Raw genomic sequence first — 17,304 nt, forward strand, 5'->3', positions numbered from 1 at the left:
CTCAAAGTTCTAATTTCTCTTTGAGCAATTGCCTCATAAATATTGATCAAAGTCATTTAAAATGCTTCAAATATAAGCCAAATCATTTAAAAATATAATTGCTTCTAGTCAAAAGGCAACATATATATTGTAGTTTAGTACTAAGTATTTTTTCTAGTTCCAGAAAGATAAAATAAGATAAATCATCAGGCATTAGTCAGGAATGTCTGTTTTTAAGTCAAGTATATTTTATAGGGGTGATGGCAGTTACACTACAGAATTGTCTTTACTAATTAATGCTAAGCACTTCTTAAAAATAAACATCCACTTCCTGGTCCTTGATTTTTATACATCACCTTCAATCCTCAATTGAAACCATGTATATTACTTAGGGAAATATTTTCTAAAGCACAATTTGTGACATCTCACTATTCTTGTAACAAAAGTGTAAATGCCCACAGTTTATAATCTGTATCTGATTTAAGATGCAAAAGGGGACAAAAACTATCTCCAGAAGTGAGTAAGAGAGAAATTCACTGTTATATTTAAATGGATAGATGTAAAAGTTTTCTCTTCAATTAAAAAAACAGTGCTCCTTTCTCAGGGACAGAACCTGTTCAGTCAGTAATGACTTTGAATTGCTTGAAAGAGTAAACAGAACATCACTGTTTACTACAAGGTGCCCATACTCCCCTAACCAGTAAAACCAGTTAGCATCACCTCACTATTTATGTTTATACACTGCAAGAAGGAGTAAGAAAAAATTTAAAAAGCAGCAAACAGGAGCTCTTGGGGGCCCTGCCGTCCCTTACTGATGGCTCTCCAGATCTGGCAGAAGATCAGGGTGAAGCAGACAAAGGCCCAGTTCCACTCATGGTTCTTCCCAACAGTGGACACGCCCATGAAGATGAAGATCAGGGTCTCGCTGACACTGCTCAGCATCTTCATGAAATACTTGATGGTCGTGTAGGATGTCTGGGACACATTTTCTTCTACATACTTTTTCATTGTTACTGCACAGGCCGTGATTCTGCAAAAGAAGCTGAGTCTCAGAGAGAAACACATGATTTTGTCCCTCCCACAAAACCCACCTTATTGGTGATGCCACAGATAGACAAATCCTGTTTTTATCCAGAGAGAATATCTTCTCCACCCTCTCTCTGGCTGCAGGTTTCCCACAGATTTTTTTTCTTCTTATTCTCCCCCCACCAAGGGGTTTGTGCAAGGTGAATGAATGTGGTGGGGAACTTAAGTGTGGTGAGGAAGGAGGGCACCAATGCTTTCCCACAACAAATCATCAGGCAGTTCATGCACAAACTAGAAGCTCAACTGTTTCTATCTTGCTCTCCCTAGTCTAGAGCTTTGTTGATGCCCCTCTTACTCTCTGCTTAACTCTGCCTTTTAAGCCAAAATACACCCATTGCAGCTATCTAGGACTAATTCAGCAAGGCCCTTCATTTTCTATGTCTGAACAATATTTCTTACAATAATTTAATGAGCAATTTTTCATTTAAAATATTTCTGGTCTAGACCCACTTAGAAAGGATGTGGGTGGAGAAAGAACTTTGCCTTGTCTTAGCAGTTTTGATCACTTTTAAGGTGGAAAAAATAATGTCTAAATTTTATATTGTTATAATTAAAATAGTTATCTCTGCACAACAAAATTAACTATTTCTGCCTGAGTAGCTGGAGATGAGAATAATGTCATAGAAAAAACAACATAACCAGGTATAATAAGTCAAGTTGAGAAGCCTCATTCCAGAATCTGCATAAGAATAAACATTTAGAAAATATTTTCATTAAGAAATAAGAAATATGGATTTCTAGTCTTGTCCCATCTACCTAGTTTCATTCTACCTGCAGAGTGCTGGATCTGCGATGTAGTCTGAAGGGAACAGCAGAGGTGATCCCTCATGGCACGTTTCCCCTCAACTTTAAGATAATGAATTTTTCAAAGAAAAAAAATTACTGACATGAGACTTTAACCTTGAACTTCTCCCAGATTTTCTCTGCAACAGCTTTTCTGATCATTCTAAAATGACCTTCTAATTGCTATGCTTGCCTCAGGCAAATTAGGAAGAGAACAAACACAAATGCTGGAAAAAGCATTTGTTTGGTAAAGGACCTGAATCAGATTTTACAAATGTTTGAGGAACTTAAATCCTGCAACAACTTTGAGAATTAGCATTAGTGGTCAAGACTTTCCCAGATGCTTGTCCACAAGATGTGGTACTAAATTTAAATTCTCTTTTATTGCTACTAGAGTTGGTCCTTGTTTGTACTCACGCCAGAATGCCAGAGAGATAGAGGGTCTCAGCAGCTAAGTAAGACAAATAGCTGAACATGAAGACGATGAGCGGTTCAATTGCAGAGATATTCTGAGTGAAACGTGTGATAAATGCAGAAATGAATCCAAAGATAATGCCGAAAAATACTCCCCCAAACCCCACAATAATGAATCGGGCACATCCAGCCAAAATGTCGACCGTCTCTATGGTTTCAAATTTATGCATCTTTGTGAAGGCAATTAATATATTGTATAAGACCTGGACAAAAAACAAAAACAAAACAAAACAAAGCAAAAAACAAACAGAAATATGAATTAGAAATGAAAAATATTTTACACATAGATTCTTAACTTGTGTCTAGTTAAATAATACATAAGAAATAACATTATAATTAATATTAACATAGCACCTAATTTTCCAATTAATTTGAAATGTTTAAGTTTTTCGAAATAAGTATCATACAGCTTTCAACCACTGAGCACCTACTGTGTGCTAGTCTCTTGCTAAACTGTGTCGTTATCAATTTATTTCCTCTCAGTTCCAAATTCACACTACAATATGGGTTCTATAATAAACAATGAAATTCCTATAACTATTTCTCCTTCAATGTGAGCTTCACATTAAGCTCTCTCAGCAGAGGGACACTGTAGGAGAAAGAGACTTCCTGCAACTTTGACATGGCCTGGGAAGAGTCAGGTCTGCGGGAGTAAGGACTTCTGGAGAATCCTGACAGGGTCATAGGCCCTAAAAGTTTTCTTCTAAAAATGTATATTTTTATCCTGGTGATACATGGCGGACAAAAGCCCCAGCATGGCTCCTGGGCTGAATGCTTGTAGTCCAGGGGTCCATCTGAACAGCCATCCCTCTGTAAACCTCTAGCACACAATCTGCTCCCCTTTGCCCCCTCCTAAGACCAGGATCCCATTGCCCATCTGGTGCGCCACTGACTGCTCTCTGTCTGCCCTATGGAGGGTGGTCTGTTGTTTACCCAGTAACTCCAAACTAGCTCCAGTCTAGCTAAACTGCTGTACAGTGGCCCATCCACACCTTCTTCAGTGAAATCTAAGCTCCTTCTAAGTTTGTCCTTTGCAGGCCATCCTTTGGCCCTAGGCTACCATAGAGAGTTTCTTATATCTTATAGCCATTTCTTTATTATAGTTAATATTTTTTTTAAATTTCATTGAATTTTTGGGCACAGCATTGGTTAATAAAATTATATAGGTGTCAAGTATACCAATTCTATAATAAATCATTTGCATATTGTATCGTGTGTTTACTACCCAAAGTCAAGTCTTTTTCCATCATCATTAATCTCCCCTTTACCCTCTTCTACCTCTGCTTCCCCTCCACCTTTCCCTCTGGTAATCACCATACTGTTGTCTGTGTCTATGAGGGTTTTTTTGTTTGTTTGTTTTGTCTTGTTTTTTGCTTAATCCCTTCATCTTTTTTACTCAGCCTCTGAAATCCCTCATTTCTAACAGCTGTCAGCCTGTTCTCTGTATCTGTGAGTCTGTTTCTATTTTGTTTATTAGTTTATTTTGTTCATCAGATTCCACATATGCTGGTGGGATCCAATCAAGAAACAGAAACCACTGTTTAACCTACATGTGGTTTCTCTTTCCTGATTGGACTCCACTGTATACTTTACATACGCATCATCTCACTGAACTCCACCTCACTCCCCAAAAATCCTCTATTCCATGTGATGCACACTCTCGATGTTCCTACATTTCTCTACTTATTTTAACATTCTTATGAAGTTGCAGTGATGTGTTCATCACTAATTCATGTCATCTGGAAAGCTCAGAATTAAACTGAACTTCTACCAAGTGGTAGTTAATGAGATACATTAAAGAAGTGAAATAAGATCTCTGTGGAAAATGAACACCTTTGAGAATAACAGGCCTTAAAGAGTCCTGGAAAATCAAATACCTATTAGCTTTTGTTTCTTATACTAAGACAAATAAAAAAAACAGGCAATCATAAGCTAAAACTCAAGGAAATGGGATTAATGAGTTTTTTGTTTATGTAACAACCATCTTTTACAAAACCGATATAATACTGGTCTTTTAGTTAAGTGAAATGAAGCTGTGTTTTAAGAAAAATCTTGGCTGCTTAATAGAAAATTGTGACTTATGGATTCAAAATGTATCAAAAAAAAAAAAAAACCTTAGTGATTAGATCTCAACTTAATGAGTTTTTTAGTCCAATTTTACCTCTGGCCTGACCTCAGAGCAACCTACACATGGGTCTCAGAAGCCCTAGGGTTGCACCTCTGCAGTTGCACTATCATTTGAAAGAGTTAAGCCAAGAAGATGAATCAGATGCTTCTGCAAGAGCCTAAAAAGGCAGGTCTAAATGCATTCAAGTGGGACCTGGGAGTTTATTTGACTCTCATACTCAGAGAAAACTTAGGGAATTCCATTGAGATTCAAAGATTTGCACATTGTTTACACAAATATAAACTCTTTGCATAGTTCTCCAGATTACACAGGGGAACAATTTTTAACATAATTCCTGTTGAGTTCAACTTTTAGACTTAAATAGGCATGCTAATTTCAAAACTGCAGTTAGTTTTTTTCTATTACATCAAGTTTCTTCTCTATAGCTTACCTTAATGTGAACACTCTAGGCTGAATCAAGCCTGGATCGAGGGAAGCGCTAGTGCTCTCCTATTGGCTGAGAGCAAACCTCCCTCGAGTGGGGAGGGGTGGGGGATGACCTTGAGGACCAGCCACAGGTGGTCTAGGCTATTCAGTTACACATGAGACAGTGTGGTGGGAGGTTAAGTACTGCTCTATATAGTGAATCAAATTCCGATGTGTAGTCCGAGTTCTTGTCTGTATACTGTACAAGGAGTTAGCAGAGTTTATTTTTTTAGTTACATACATACTTATTTTCTTTCCTTCAGATCATGTCTGCCTCTGCTATCTCTCCACATAAGTGCCTAAACAACCCTGATTCATCTTGTTCTATCTGTGGCAGTTTCACCATTCCCAGTCAAAGGACAAACATCAGCGCATTTGTCAGGCAAGCCTATTTTGCATATTTTGAAATAAAACTTGGTGACCAAGACAAGTTTTAGGCCCCTCACAAGATGTGCAAGCAGTGTGTTGAGAGTTTACTGATGTGTATGAAGGGAACATGTCATAAATTGCCATCTGGTATACCTATGGTTTGGTGAGAGCCCAGAGATTATTCAAGTAACTGTTACCTTTGTATAGTGAAAACATCAGAATATAAGAAGAAAAATAGATGTAAAATAGAGTATCCTAGTCTACCATCAGCTATACGCCCAGTGCGTCATTCAGCTGAAATGCCAGTGCCAGTTTTCATTGAATTACTCTCTTTCGAAAAACAGGAGTATGGTGAAAAACTAAGTCACAGCAACGATGAAGATTTTGAAATTGAAGATGACTCAGTTGATAAGGGATTTGATTAGCATGAGCTGAATTATTTGACATGAGATTTGGGACTATCCAGAAAGGCTTCAGAGCTCCTAGCATCAAGACTGCACAAGAAAAACTTGCTTGAAAAAGGCGTTAAGACATCCTACTTTTGATCAAGAGAAAGTGCGTTTCTGCAGTACTTTTGAAGTGATGGTGGCTTTGTGTATTGCCATAACATACATGATTTAATGGAGGAATTGGGAATTCCAGTCTATAATGCAACTGAATGGCAACTGTTCGTCAATAGCTCAAAGCAGAACTTGAAGTGTATCCTCCTTCACAACGGCAATTTATTTGCTGCAGTCCCAACTGGCCATTCAGTTTGTTTTCATGAAGAATATGAAGACATACCGAGAGTCATTGATCTGTTGCAATATCACAAGCACAATTGGATCATCTGTGTTGACCTTAAAATGGCTTGCTTCCTTCTTGGTCAGCAATGGGGATATACCAAGTATCCCCATTTTCTGTGTATGTGGGATAGCAGAGCTTGTGAGAAGCATTGGGTGAAGTTGAATTGGCCTCCAAGATCTGATCTCAAACCTGGTGATCCAAACATTCTACATGAGCCACTTGTTGACAGAAAGAACATTCTATTCCCACCTCTGCACATAAAACTGGGTCTCATGAAGCAATTTGTTAAAGCTTTGCCAACTGAAAGAGACTATTTCAAAGATCTCATTTTGGCATTTCCTAGCCTGTTGTTCAAAAAGATAAAATACCTTAATATGTATGTTTGGTAACAGAACTTTACTACTTGTACACAATTTGACTTACAATAACAATATATAGCCTTTATGTGAATAAAATAACTCTAAATAAATAGTATATTCAGGAAAATTTTTTTTATTTTCCTTTGTATGTACATTTTGTATGTTTTTTGGGACAAAGGGAGGATATTCTGTACCTTAAAAAATGACATGATAGAGAAAAACTGGGGTCATTTTTGGATTCAGATGTCAAAAGTTAGTCAAAAACAAGTGTCAGATCTAATTCAACAAAAATTGTGTTCCTCAGTGTTATAAATAGTTATTCAGTCTGTTACAAGGACCTGGAAAAAGTCATTCAGGCCAGTCCTGACCCTGGATGCCAAGGTGCCCTGTGTGGAAGATGCCATAGCAGTTTCAGAAGCTCATGTAATGCATCTAATTAAAAAGAATGTATTTATAGACACAATTCATATTGCCTACATAAAAACCAATTCTTATCTTTCAAATTACCAGGCTGTGGGTGTTACAATAGCTGTAAAAGATTTTCTTTGAACTTATTTTAAGTCACAATAACGTGCATGTATTTTCAATGCTAAATCTCAAATAAGCCCATAGCACTAATGGAAAAACAGCTTAGATTTATCCTTTTCATTCAGTGTGCAGGTGTGATATGATGATATAAGATATAAATATAAGTGCATATATATGTGTAAATATGTATTCAGGGTGGAGAAAAGTAGTTAAAACTGTAAACCTACTTTTGCCACATCATGTCTATATTTTCTGCCTTTCTTGCCTGACACAGAACAGCAGTTTACTTTCTATTACTGGCTTTTTATAAAGGGTTCAAGTCAGAAACAGCCTGAAATGCATAAGGCAATGTATGGGGGGAAGGGACACAGAGCTTCCATGCCCTCTCCAGTCACACCACCCATCCAACACCTTAAAAACCTTGTAGTTTCTTGAATGATGGGGTGAAAGAAGAATCTTTTGTTATTTATAGTGAATGCTTTTCAAACATACATGTGTTTATGCTAATGAGGTGACTGACTGGCCCAAGATAGCTTCAGGATTGGGACTGGTTGCCAGAAGAACCAATTATGTGAGTAAAAAGTTGTAACTTTTAGTCCCACCCCAACCCTGCCCCCATCCCTGACCACCAAGGAGAAGAGATGAGGTGAAGATTGAGTTCAATAAAAATGGCCAATAATTTAATCAATTATGCCTATGTAATAAACTTCTGTAAAAAACCTAAAAGATGGGTTTCAGAAAACTTCCAGGTTGGTGCTAGAAGGGTGGTGTGACTGAAGAGGGCATGAATGCTCTGTGCCCCTTACCCTCTTACCTTGCCCTGTGTGTCTCAGGCTGTTCCTGAATTGAATCCTTTATTTTTAAAAAACAGTATTAGGAAGTAAACTGCTTTTCTGAGTTGTTAGCTATTCTAGCAAATTACTAACCTGAGGCAGGGGCTGTGGGAACCCCCAATTTTATAGCCAGTCAGTTAGAAGTATAGGTGGCACAGATTTTTGATTGGTGTCTGTGAAGTGGAGGCAGTCTTATGCGACTGAGATCTTAACTTGTGACATCTGTCTTAATTCCCAGTAGTTATTATCATAATTGAATTGAACTGGAAGACATCAAGTTGGTGTCTGGAGAACTGGAGAACTGGTTTTTAAGGGGGGGGGGACCCACATATTTGGTATCAAAATGGTATTGTAAACAAAACACAGTTCAAAGGAGGTCTCAGGAAATTGTCCTTTTGTGTTACCTTTATCAAGTACATTAAGTCTCCCAGGATCATAATAACGGCAACTCTTTAACAGAAAGCACTGTAGAAGTTTGCAAAGCCTTTCAACAAGAAGTATAATGACTAAAGACACCAACCCACCAATCAAGGCTTAGCAGAGGAGGAAAGTTGATTTAAATGTGGTGATTTTTTTTTCTTGATTAACGTTATTGAGGAATAATTTACATATGATAGTCTGCATCTAAAATGAATACTGACCATTGTATACACCTATAAAGTCACCCTAAAAGTAAAGATCTAGAACAACTTCATGAACCCCAAAAGGTCTTCTATCCTTTTCTCAAACCCTAACCTCAGAAATCCACTGATTATTGTTACTATAGATTCATTTGTATTTTATATAATTGAATAATAAAGTATGTGCACTTTTGTGTCTGGCTTCTTTAACTGAGTATAATGTTTTGGGGACTTACCCATATTGTAACAGGTATTAATGATTCATGCCTTTTAATCACTGAGTAGTATTCCATTATATGATTATAGCATATTTTGTTTATCCATTCACTTGTTGAAGGACATTTGTTCCTTGCTTCCCCCTACCATCCAGTGTTTGCTATTGAAATATTGCTGCTATGAACATTCATAAGTTTTTTATGTAAATTCATGCCTTAATTTCTCTTTGATATATACTTTTGAGTAGAATTGCAAAGTAGTGTGACAGATGAAAGCTAAATTTTTAAGAAACTGCTCTCTTAGTACATTCAGACTGTTATAGCAGAATATCATTGATTGGATGGCTTATAAACAACAGAAATTTATTTCTCACATTTCTGAAAGTTGATGAGTCCAAGATCAAGTCACCTATAGATTCAGTGTAGTGTTAAAAGCCCAGTTCCTGCTTTTTGGACAGCTGTCTTCTTACTGTGTCCTCACATGGCAGAAGGAGTAAGGGAGCTCTCTCGGGGCTCTTTTATAAGAGCACTAATCCATTTATGAGGGCTCCACTCTCATGACCTAATCACCTTTCAAAGACCCCACTCCAAAATACTATCAGATTGGGGATTAAGTTTCAATACGTGAATTTGGGGGGACACAAACAGTCAGTCCATATTAAGTGCCAGATTGTTTTCCAAAATTATTGGATCATTTTCCATTCCCACCAGAAATGCATAAGACTTTCAGTTGTACCATGTCTTTGTCAACACATAATGTTGTCAGTCTTTTTCATTCTAGCCACTCTAATAAATATGTAGTGGTATTTCACTATAATTTTAATTTACATTTTCCTGATTATTAAAGGTGTTGAGCATATTTTCATATGTTTATTGATCACTTGTATACTATCTTTTATGTTAAAATTTTTTACTCATTTTTGAGTTGTTTAGGTTCTTTTAATTGAGTTACAAAATTCTTTATATATCTTGGATGTACATATTTTGTAAGATATATGCAAAGTGAATGCTTTCTTCCATTTTGGCTGTCATTTTTTTGTTGTTTGTTTACTTAAGAGTGTATTTCAGTCATGACTGGTGTAGCTCAGTGAGTTGGGCATCATCCCACAGACCAAAAGTTTGTCAGTTTGATTCCCAGTCATGACACATGCCTGGGTTGTGGGCCAAATCCCTAATGAAGGACATGCAAGAGGCAACTGATCAATGTTTCTCTTACATATTGACATTTAACTCCCTCTCTTTCTCCTTCCCTTCCCCTCTTTTAAAAAAAAAATAAGTGAAATATTTTTTAAAATAGTGTATTTTGAAGAGCAAAATTTTTTCTATTTTTAAAATCCAGCATATTACTTTTTTTCTATCAATGTTTGTGCTTTTTCTATCTTTTGCCTTCTCTAAGATTAGCTCTAGGGTTTTCATAAATATCCTTTATTAGGTTGAAGAAGTTACTTACTCTTCTTATGTTGCTGAAAAATTTTAGAATAAATGAGTGTTGAATTTTGTCAAATGTTTTTCTGCATCTAGTGATACAACCATTTATTTTATTTACATTGTGAATTACATTGATAGATTTTTTTTCCAATGTTAAAGAAATTTGTACTTCTAAGATGTACCTTATTTGGTCATGATTTATTATCCTTGTTGTATACTGTTGATTTTGATCTGCTAATATTTTGTTTAAGTAGTTTTCATCTATATTATGGTGGACATTGGTCTGTACTTTTCTTTCTTTGCATTAGCTGTGTCTGGTTTTGGTCTCAAGGTAAAGCTGGCCTCATAATGTGAGTTGAAAAGTATCACTCCTTGTGATACTGTGATTAAAATCATATATACATATATATATATATATATATATATATTTGATAATTCAGGTGGCCAAAATGTACTCCTCATATATATTTGGCCTTTGTTCAGGGTTCCTGGTTCACAGCTCCCAAGACCCTTTGATATTCCTGAGTTATATGAGCAATGGGAACATCTTTTTAAAATAATAATTGTTCTATTGTCCTCAGTTCCTGAAATCTTCAAAGCCATAATAGTAAAATGTGTACCTTATTAGTTGTAACAATCCTCTTTCCACCACAACTGGGTTTATGTTAATAATATAACTTTTGGAAAGCATCTAAAATGGGGACTGGTTTCTAGGGGAATCAACCAGGAATAGAAGGTTGGAAATTTCAGCCCCACCCCCTAATTTCCTGTGAGAGAAGAAGGGCTAGAGATTGATTCAATCACCAATGGCTAATGGTTTAATCCAGCAAGTCTCTGTAATGAAGCCTTCATAAAATCTCAAAATGACTAGATTCCAAGAGGTTTGAGGTTGGTAAAGGTGGAAATTTTAGGAGAGTGGCATGTTCAAAGAGGACATGGATGCTTTGTGCCCTTTCTCCATACCTTTCTTATGCGTCTCTCCCATCTGTCTGTTCCTGAGTTATATCCTTTATAATAAACTGGTAATTTAGTAAATAAAATGTTTCTCTAAGTTATGTGGGCTCCTCTAGCATATCAATCATACCCGAGCAGGAGACTGTTATAAAACTCTAGGCTATAGTAGGTGCATCAAAAGCATAGGTAACAACCTAGACTTGCAACTGACATTAAAGTGGGTGAATAAGTGTTATTCTCATGGGACTGAGCCTTAAAATTGTGGAATCTGATGTTATTTCCTGGTATATGGTGTCAAATTTGAATTTAATTGTAGAACACCCAGCTGGTGTCTGAACATGGCACACACACAACCACTTCAAGTGAATTTATGACCAGAGCCCTTATTTCTCCTCTACTTTTGAAAAATTTTACAGAAAATAACTAATTCTTTCTTAAGATATAGATACAGTATCTTACTTTTATAAATTATAATTTATTATATTATATTATTATTATTTTTGTAATTGCCTTCCTATTATTTAGGAATTAGTTTGTTGTACTTTTTCTGGCTTCTTTGGGTAGGACCTTATGTTATTGATTCTAAATCTTTCAACTTTTTCATAAGCATTTATAACTATAAATTTTGCTCTAAGTATATCTTTAACAACATTCTAAAATTTTTGATATGTTGTATTTTCATTATCATTTGTTGAAAATATTTTCTACTGGATCTAAGATGGCTGCAGAGTAGCCGAAATTCTTTCCACTTGTTCTCAGACCTGGACCAGTCTTGCAGCTAAACCACAGGACAATCAACTCAAAAAAACCACCTGAGAGGGAGTGAAAGCGTGGGAGAGTGAGTGTGTACATGGATGAGTGTGTGGGGCATGTTCATGAGTGGGCAAGAGACTGACCGCCTGCCGGGCACTTGGGAGTGGGTGGCTTGTGCTCTTCTAGTGTAGCAGCAGCTCCTGCTGTTGGTGCTGTTGCCCAGTCCAGCACTTCTGGCTGCATAGATTTGGGTGGGAGCCATTCTGAGGAATTTAAAATATTCTCTTGAAGAAGAAGCTTTGGGAGTGCCCGCATCTCAGTGCCCAGATGTGACTTTGTGCCCTCTGCCCAAGCAGGGCCATGCACCCTGCTGATGCCAAGAGCCAGGATCTGGAGACTGGTACTTACTGGGGAAGGGGCTGTTTCCTCTCTGACCACAGGTGCCACAGGGACCTCACACAGGACAGAATCTGACCCGGGAGCTGTGAGCTCCAGGGGCAAAAAGAGATGGTCAGGGTGGTTCTGGCTGCAGAAACAGTGTGGTGGGAGCAGGCCTACCCGTGTCTGAGTATCACTGGAAGGAGTGGCTAGAATACCCCACCACCACCCCGTGTTATAGTATCGCTGTGGGACTCTTCTCAGAGCCATCTGGGAGAGATCCAGAGAGAAACTTTATCTAAAATTGTTAGAGTTTCTGACAGGCTGTGGCCAGCCTTACCAGAAAGATACTTAGTGATGTTGGGGGAGGTGGAGAGTGCTAAGAACAGGTCCCTCAGGGTTCAGAGCTACAGTGTGGGGGCTACACAGAAACTCAAAAAAGTAGCTGAGGCGGTGGAGACTCAAGACTTGTCAGGGACCCAGTGATCACATGCGTGCATGCCCAGCAGCTCTACATATAAAAAACTCAGAGGGAAAGAGTCATGCTATGAGACCCACCCCAGCATGGCTGGTGAGCAGGAGACTGTACAAGGTGTAGAATTTGGGCCACGTTTCCAGTGAGAGAAAGGCAGGTGGCAGGTCGGGAATTAGATGTCCAGTAGTGAACACCTGAGATTAGCTGCAGTCAGGCAGGCCTCCCCACAGACAGGTGAGCCCAAGTCCCACTTACAGGATTACAAAATCTTAAGATCAGTGAGGCCAAGCTCAGGAGCCTCCTGTTGGGCACATTTCTTCAGGGAAAAAAAATAAAGCTCTGAAAAGGCCCTTTACCACACACTATGAGCTACATTGTTCCTCAGGTCATGATACGCTGAAATCAATAGAGAAGAAAGATTAGAGACAGGCACAACAGGGAATATTCAGGACCCCGCCCAGCCTTGGTGCCTAGACAGAGCTGCTGTCTGCTCCAAGCAGGAAATAGCTGCCCCTTTTACACAGATTGTCCCCTCACAGGAAATTGATGGCTAATTCACCAGAAACCATACACTATTGGAAAGAATCTGAGGCAGACCATGACATGTGGTGAGGAAGTTAGGAAACATGCCTACCATTTTACCAGAAGATTGAACAGTCCCCGCCAGAGGTGACACAAGGTACCCCACCCTCTCAATCGCACAAGAGGCCCCTTTTGGAGGCAAGTGGAGAAAATACAGGCAGTCCTTTTGGGTCATTAACTGAACCACTCCTGGGCCCTGGGCTGATGGGAAGCCAACAGGGCAGAACAGTGGGGACCAGCCAAATCTAAAGGAGATAGCAACAGACTATGGACCACTTGTAGTCTCAAACAGGTTGCCTAAAATTAGACTAGGACACCATCTGACATTACCAGAAAGAGAAAACAGTGGTAAACACTGAATTCTACTGAGACAAATTCTACTGTGGTCTTCCTCATGATTTGCATTGTTTCTTCTCCTGCATAGCTTTTTGACATTCATTTCTTTTCCTTCCATTTTGTGCCTATTATGTCACTAGTTTTTATATTTTAGTTTGTTTCAAATCTCAAATCTTGCTCCTCCCTTTCATTACTCCACTTTACTTTCTTCCTCCCCCTTCTTATTTTTATTTTAAACTTTATTTTTTCTCTTGGTACAGCTTCTTTCTATTCCACACTCTTACTATTTCTTACAAAACCATTTTTCTTGTCATTATGGTCTCACATTCTTTTTCCCATCCTTAAAATAGCCTTATTCTCTCTCCACTTATATCAGTATTTTTTAATTGGTTGTGGATATGCTGCTTGTTGTTGCATTTCTTCAATTTTATTTCTAGATCTTCACTAATTTTGTATTTCAAATCTCAAATTTTATTATTCCCCTCTCCTACTCCACTTTGTCTTCCTCCTGCCTTTTCTTTCTTTAATTTTAAATTTTAATTTTTTCTTGTCTTAGCCTGGTTTTTATTCCTCACTCTGAGTGTTTCTTCTCCCTATATTCTCTCAAAATCACTTTTCTTTTCTCTAGAGATCTCATAAGCTTTAATTTCTTTATTTTTTCCTTCTTATTAACATTCCACATATTAATCTTTGCTCATTTGTTGTTGATATTGCTGTGGTGGATCTTTTTTCAAACTTGGTTCCTATTATTTTCATTATATTAAAAAAATTTTTTAAACCTAATATTATACTCTTCTGATTTATTACTCCATTTGCCATCTTCCCTCCCTTTTTATTTATGATGTAAATTTGATTTTCTTTCTTTCTTTGCCTTGTTTCTATTCCCTACTCTTATTATTTCTCCACCATCTATCCTTTCAAAATTATTTTCCTTTCAGTTAATCATCTTATATTCATTTCTCATTCCTTATATTAGTATCAGTCTCTTTACACCTTAATTAATATTTACTCATTTACTGTTGATAGTGTGGATGGGGATATGGGTTTGTTTTCTTGGCTGTTTAGTTTTGTTCTAGCAGCACCTGCACAACAGTATACAAGACATGTGGGTGATGTGACTCTCAGTCAACCAACCTGAAGGAAGGACACACCAAACAATGACCCAACAGTAACCAAAACCCAATTACAACCAGAGAGCCCACATAAGTGGCATAAAGGGAATCCCAAGAGCATCCATCTCAGGAGATCAAGGAGACTACACTATGGAGTGCCACAAGTCTCCTACCACTGAAGATCACAACATGAAGACAGGTGGTCAAGGCAGATCAACCTAAGAAGCAGAAACAAACAATAAGAGTCACCTAAAATGGGGAAACAAAGAAACAACCACCAATCCAAAAGAAAGAAGGAATTTCCAGAAAGGGTGCTAAATGAAATTGAGACAAGCAAACTATCATACATTGAGTTCATAAAAATAGATATAGGGATGCTCAAGGAACTCAATGAGAACTACAAGAAACTCCAGGGAAGCTACAAGGAACTTACTGTGAACTACACAGCATGAAAAAGAACATAGAAACTATCAATAAGAGCCAGAAAGAAATGAAGAATGCAATATTTTAAATGAACAACACAATAGAAAGAATTAAAAGCAGGCTAGACAAAGCAAATGATAGAATCAGCAAGTTGGACAACAAAGTAGGGAAAAAAACTCCCAGAACAACAACAAAAAAAGAACAAAGAGTGTTTAAGAGAGTTGCAGGACAACATGAAATGTAATAATACATGTATCATAGAAACATCAGAAGGAGAAAAGGAGGAGCAAGGAATTGAAAACCTGTTTGAAAAAATAATGAGAGAAAACTTCCCCACCTTGATGATGGAAAAAGTCACACAAGTCCAGAAAGCACAGTGGGTCCCAATTAACATAAAACCAAAGAGGCCCATTCCAAGACACATCATATTTAAAATGGCATAATTTAAAGGCAAAGGCAGAAGCTTAAAGGCAGCAAGGGAGAAACAATTAGTAACATACAAGAGAGCTCTGAAAAAACCATCAGCTGATTACGCAACAGAAATATGCCAAATAATGAAAAACAAAGGTCTACAATCAAGACTACTTTAACTAGCAAGGCTCTCATTTAAAATGAAAGTTGAAATAAGGAGTTTCAGACAAGAAAAAAAAAAAGCTCAAAGAATATATCTCCACCAAACCAATATTGCAAGAGATGCTAAAGAGACTGCTTTAAGAAGATGAAGAAAAGGAGAGAGGAACACAGGTACAAAGGGGGAAAATGACAATGAATAAGTATCTATTAATAATAACCTTAAATGTAAATGGATGAAACGCTCTAATAAAAAGACAATGGGTAGCTGAATAGATAAGAAAACATGACTCACATATACGCTGTCTATGAGATACCCACCTCTGAACAAAATTTCTACACAGACTAAAAGCAAAGGGATGAAAAATATATTCCAAACAAATGGACATGAAAAAAAAAAAAAGCTGGGGTAGCAATACTTATATCAGATAAAACAGATTTCAAAACAAAGTCCTTAACAAGAGACAGAGGAGGAATCTACATAATACTTAAGGGAACAATCTTTCAAGAAAATATAAATCCTGTAAACATATATGCACCCAACATAGGAGCACTTAAATACATAAGAAAAATCTTGGAGGACTTCAAGAAAGATATTGACAGCAACATACTCATTGTAGGGGACTTTAACTCCTCATTTTCAACAATAGATAGATCTTTTAAGCAAAGAATCAACATGGCTATTGTGGCACTGAACAACACTCTATATCAACTGTACTTAATTAATATATACTGAAACTTCCACATCAAGAAGGAAAATATACACTCTTTCCAAATGCACAGGGAACGTTTTTCAAAAATAAACCACAAGGTAGAACACAAAGCAAGCCTCAACAAATTCAATAAACCTGAAATCATACCAAGCATCTTCTGAGATTACAATGGCTTGAAACTAGAAATAAACCTCAAGAAAAAATAATCAAAAGCACGCAAATACTTCAAGACTGAATAACATGCTGTTAAATAATTAATGGGTTAACAATGACATGACATCAAGGAAGAAATAAAAACGTTTCTGGAAACAAATGAAAATGAAGACATAACAGCCCAAAACTTATGGGACACAGTGTAGACAGTCCTGAGAGGGAAGTTCAGAGTAATACAAGCCTCACTAAAAAAAAAAAAAAAATAGAAAAATATCAAATAAACAACTTAACCCTACATCTATAAGAAGCAGAGGAAAAACAACAAAACACAGACTGAGCAGAAGGAAAGAAATAATCAAGATCAGAGCAGAATTAAATGACATAGAGACTAAAAATAAAATTCCAAGAATCAATAAAATCAGGATCTGGTTCTTTGAAAAGATAAACAAAATTGACAATCCTATAGCCAGACTCATCAAGAAAAAAAGAGAGAAGATCCAAATAAATAAAATCAGAAACAAAAGAGAAGTTACAACTGAGACACAGAAATACAAAAAAATTGTAAGAAAAATCTGTGAACAACTATATGCCAAGAAATAAGACAACCTGGGCAAAATGGACAAATTTCTAGAAACATACAATCTTCCAAATCTGAATCACGAAGAAGCAGAAAACCTGAATAGACTGATAACAACTAGTGAAATTGAAGCAGTAATAAAAAAAAACTCCTGGCATACCAAAGCCCTGGACCAGATGGCTTCACAGGAAAAATTTTACCATTTAGGGAAAAACTAACTCCTAT

At 37.1% G+C, this 17,304-nt stretch overlaps 1 protein-coding gene across 2 annotated transcripts in view; it reads right to left on the reverse strand.

The window, feature by feature from the left end:
* The window catches only part of SLC9A4 (solute carrier family 9 member A4), a 77,003-nt gene that overhangs the window by 31,963 nt on the left and 27,736 nt on the right, over window positions 1-17,304 (reverse strand). For both annotated transcript variants that reach the window (XM_090280370.1, XM_090280371.1), the window contains exons 3-4: window positions 2,266-2,525; window positions 792-1,009 (exon numbers count right to left, since the gene is read on the reverse strand). In XM_090280370.1, the coding sequence (XP_090136496.1) occupies window positions 792-1,009; window positions 2,266-2,525 (478 nt within the window). The remainder of the gene's footprint in view (window positions 1-791; window positions 1,010-2,265; window positions 2,526-17,304) is intronic.

The sequence above is a fragment of the Furipterus horrens genome, unplaced genomic scaffold, assembly GCF_987537825.1.
Source record: "Furipterus horrens unplaced genomic scaffold, mFurHor1.1.pri manual_scaffold_6, whole genome shotgun sequence".
Taxonomy (NCBI): domain Eukaryota; kingdom Metazoa; phylum Chordata; class Mammalia; order Chiroptera; family Furipteridae; genus Furipterus; species Furipterus horrens.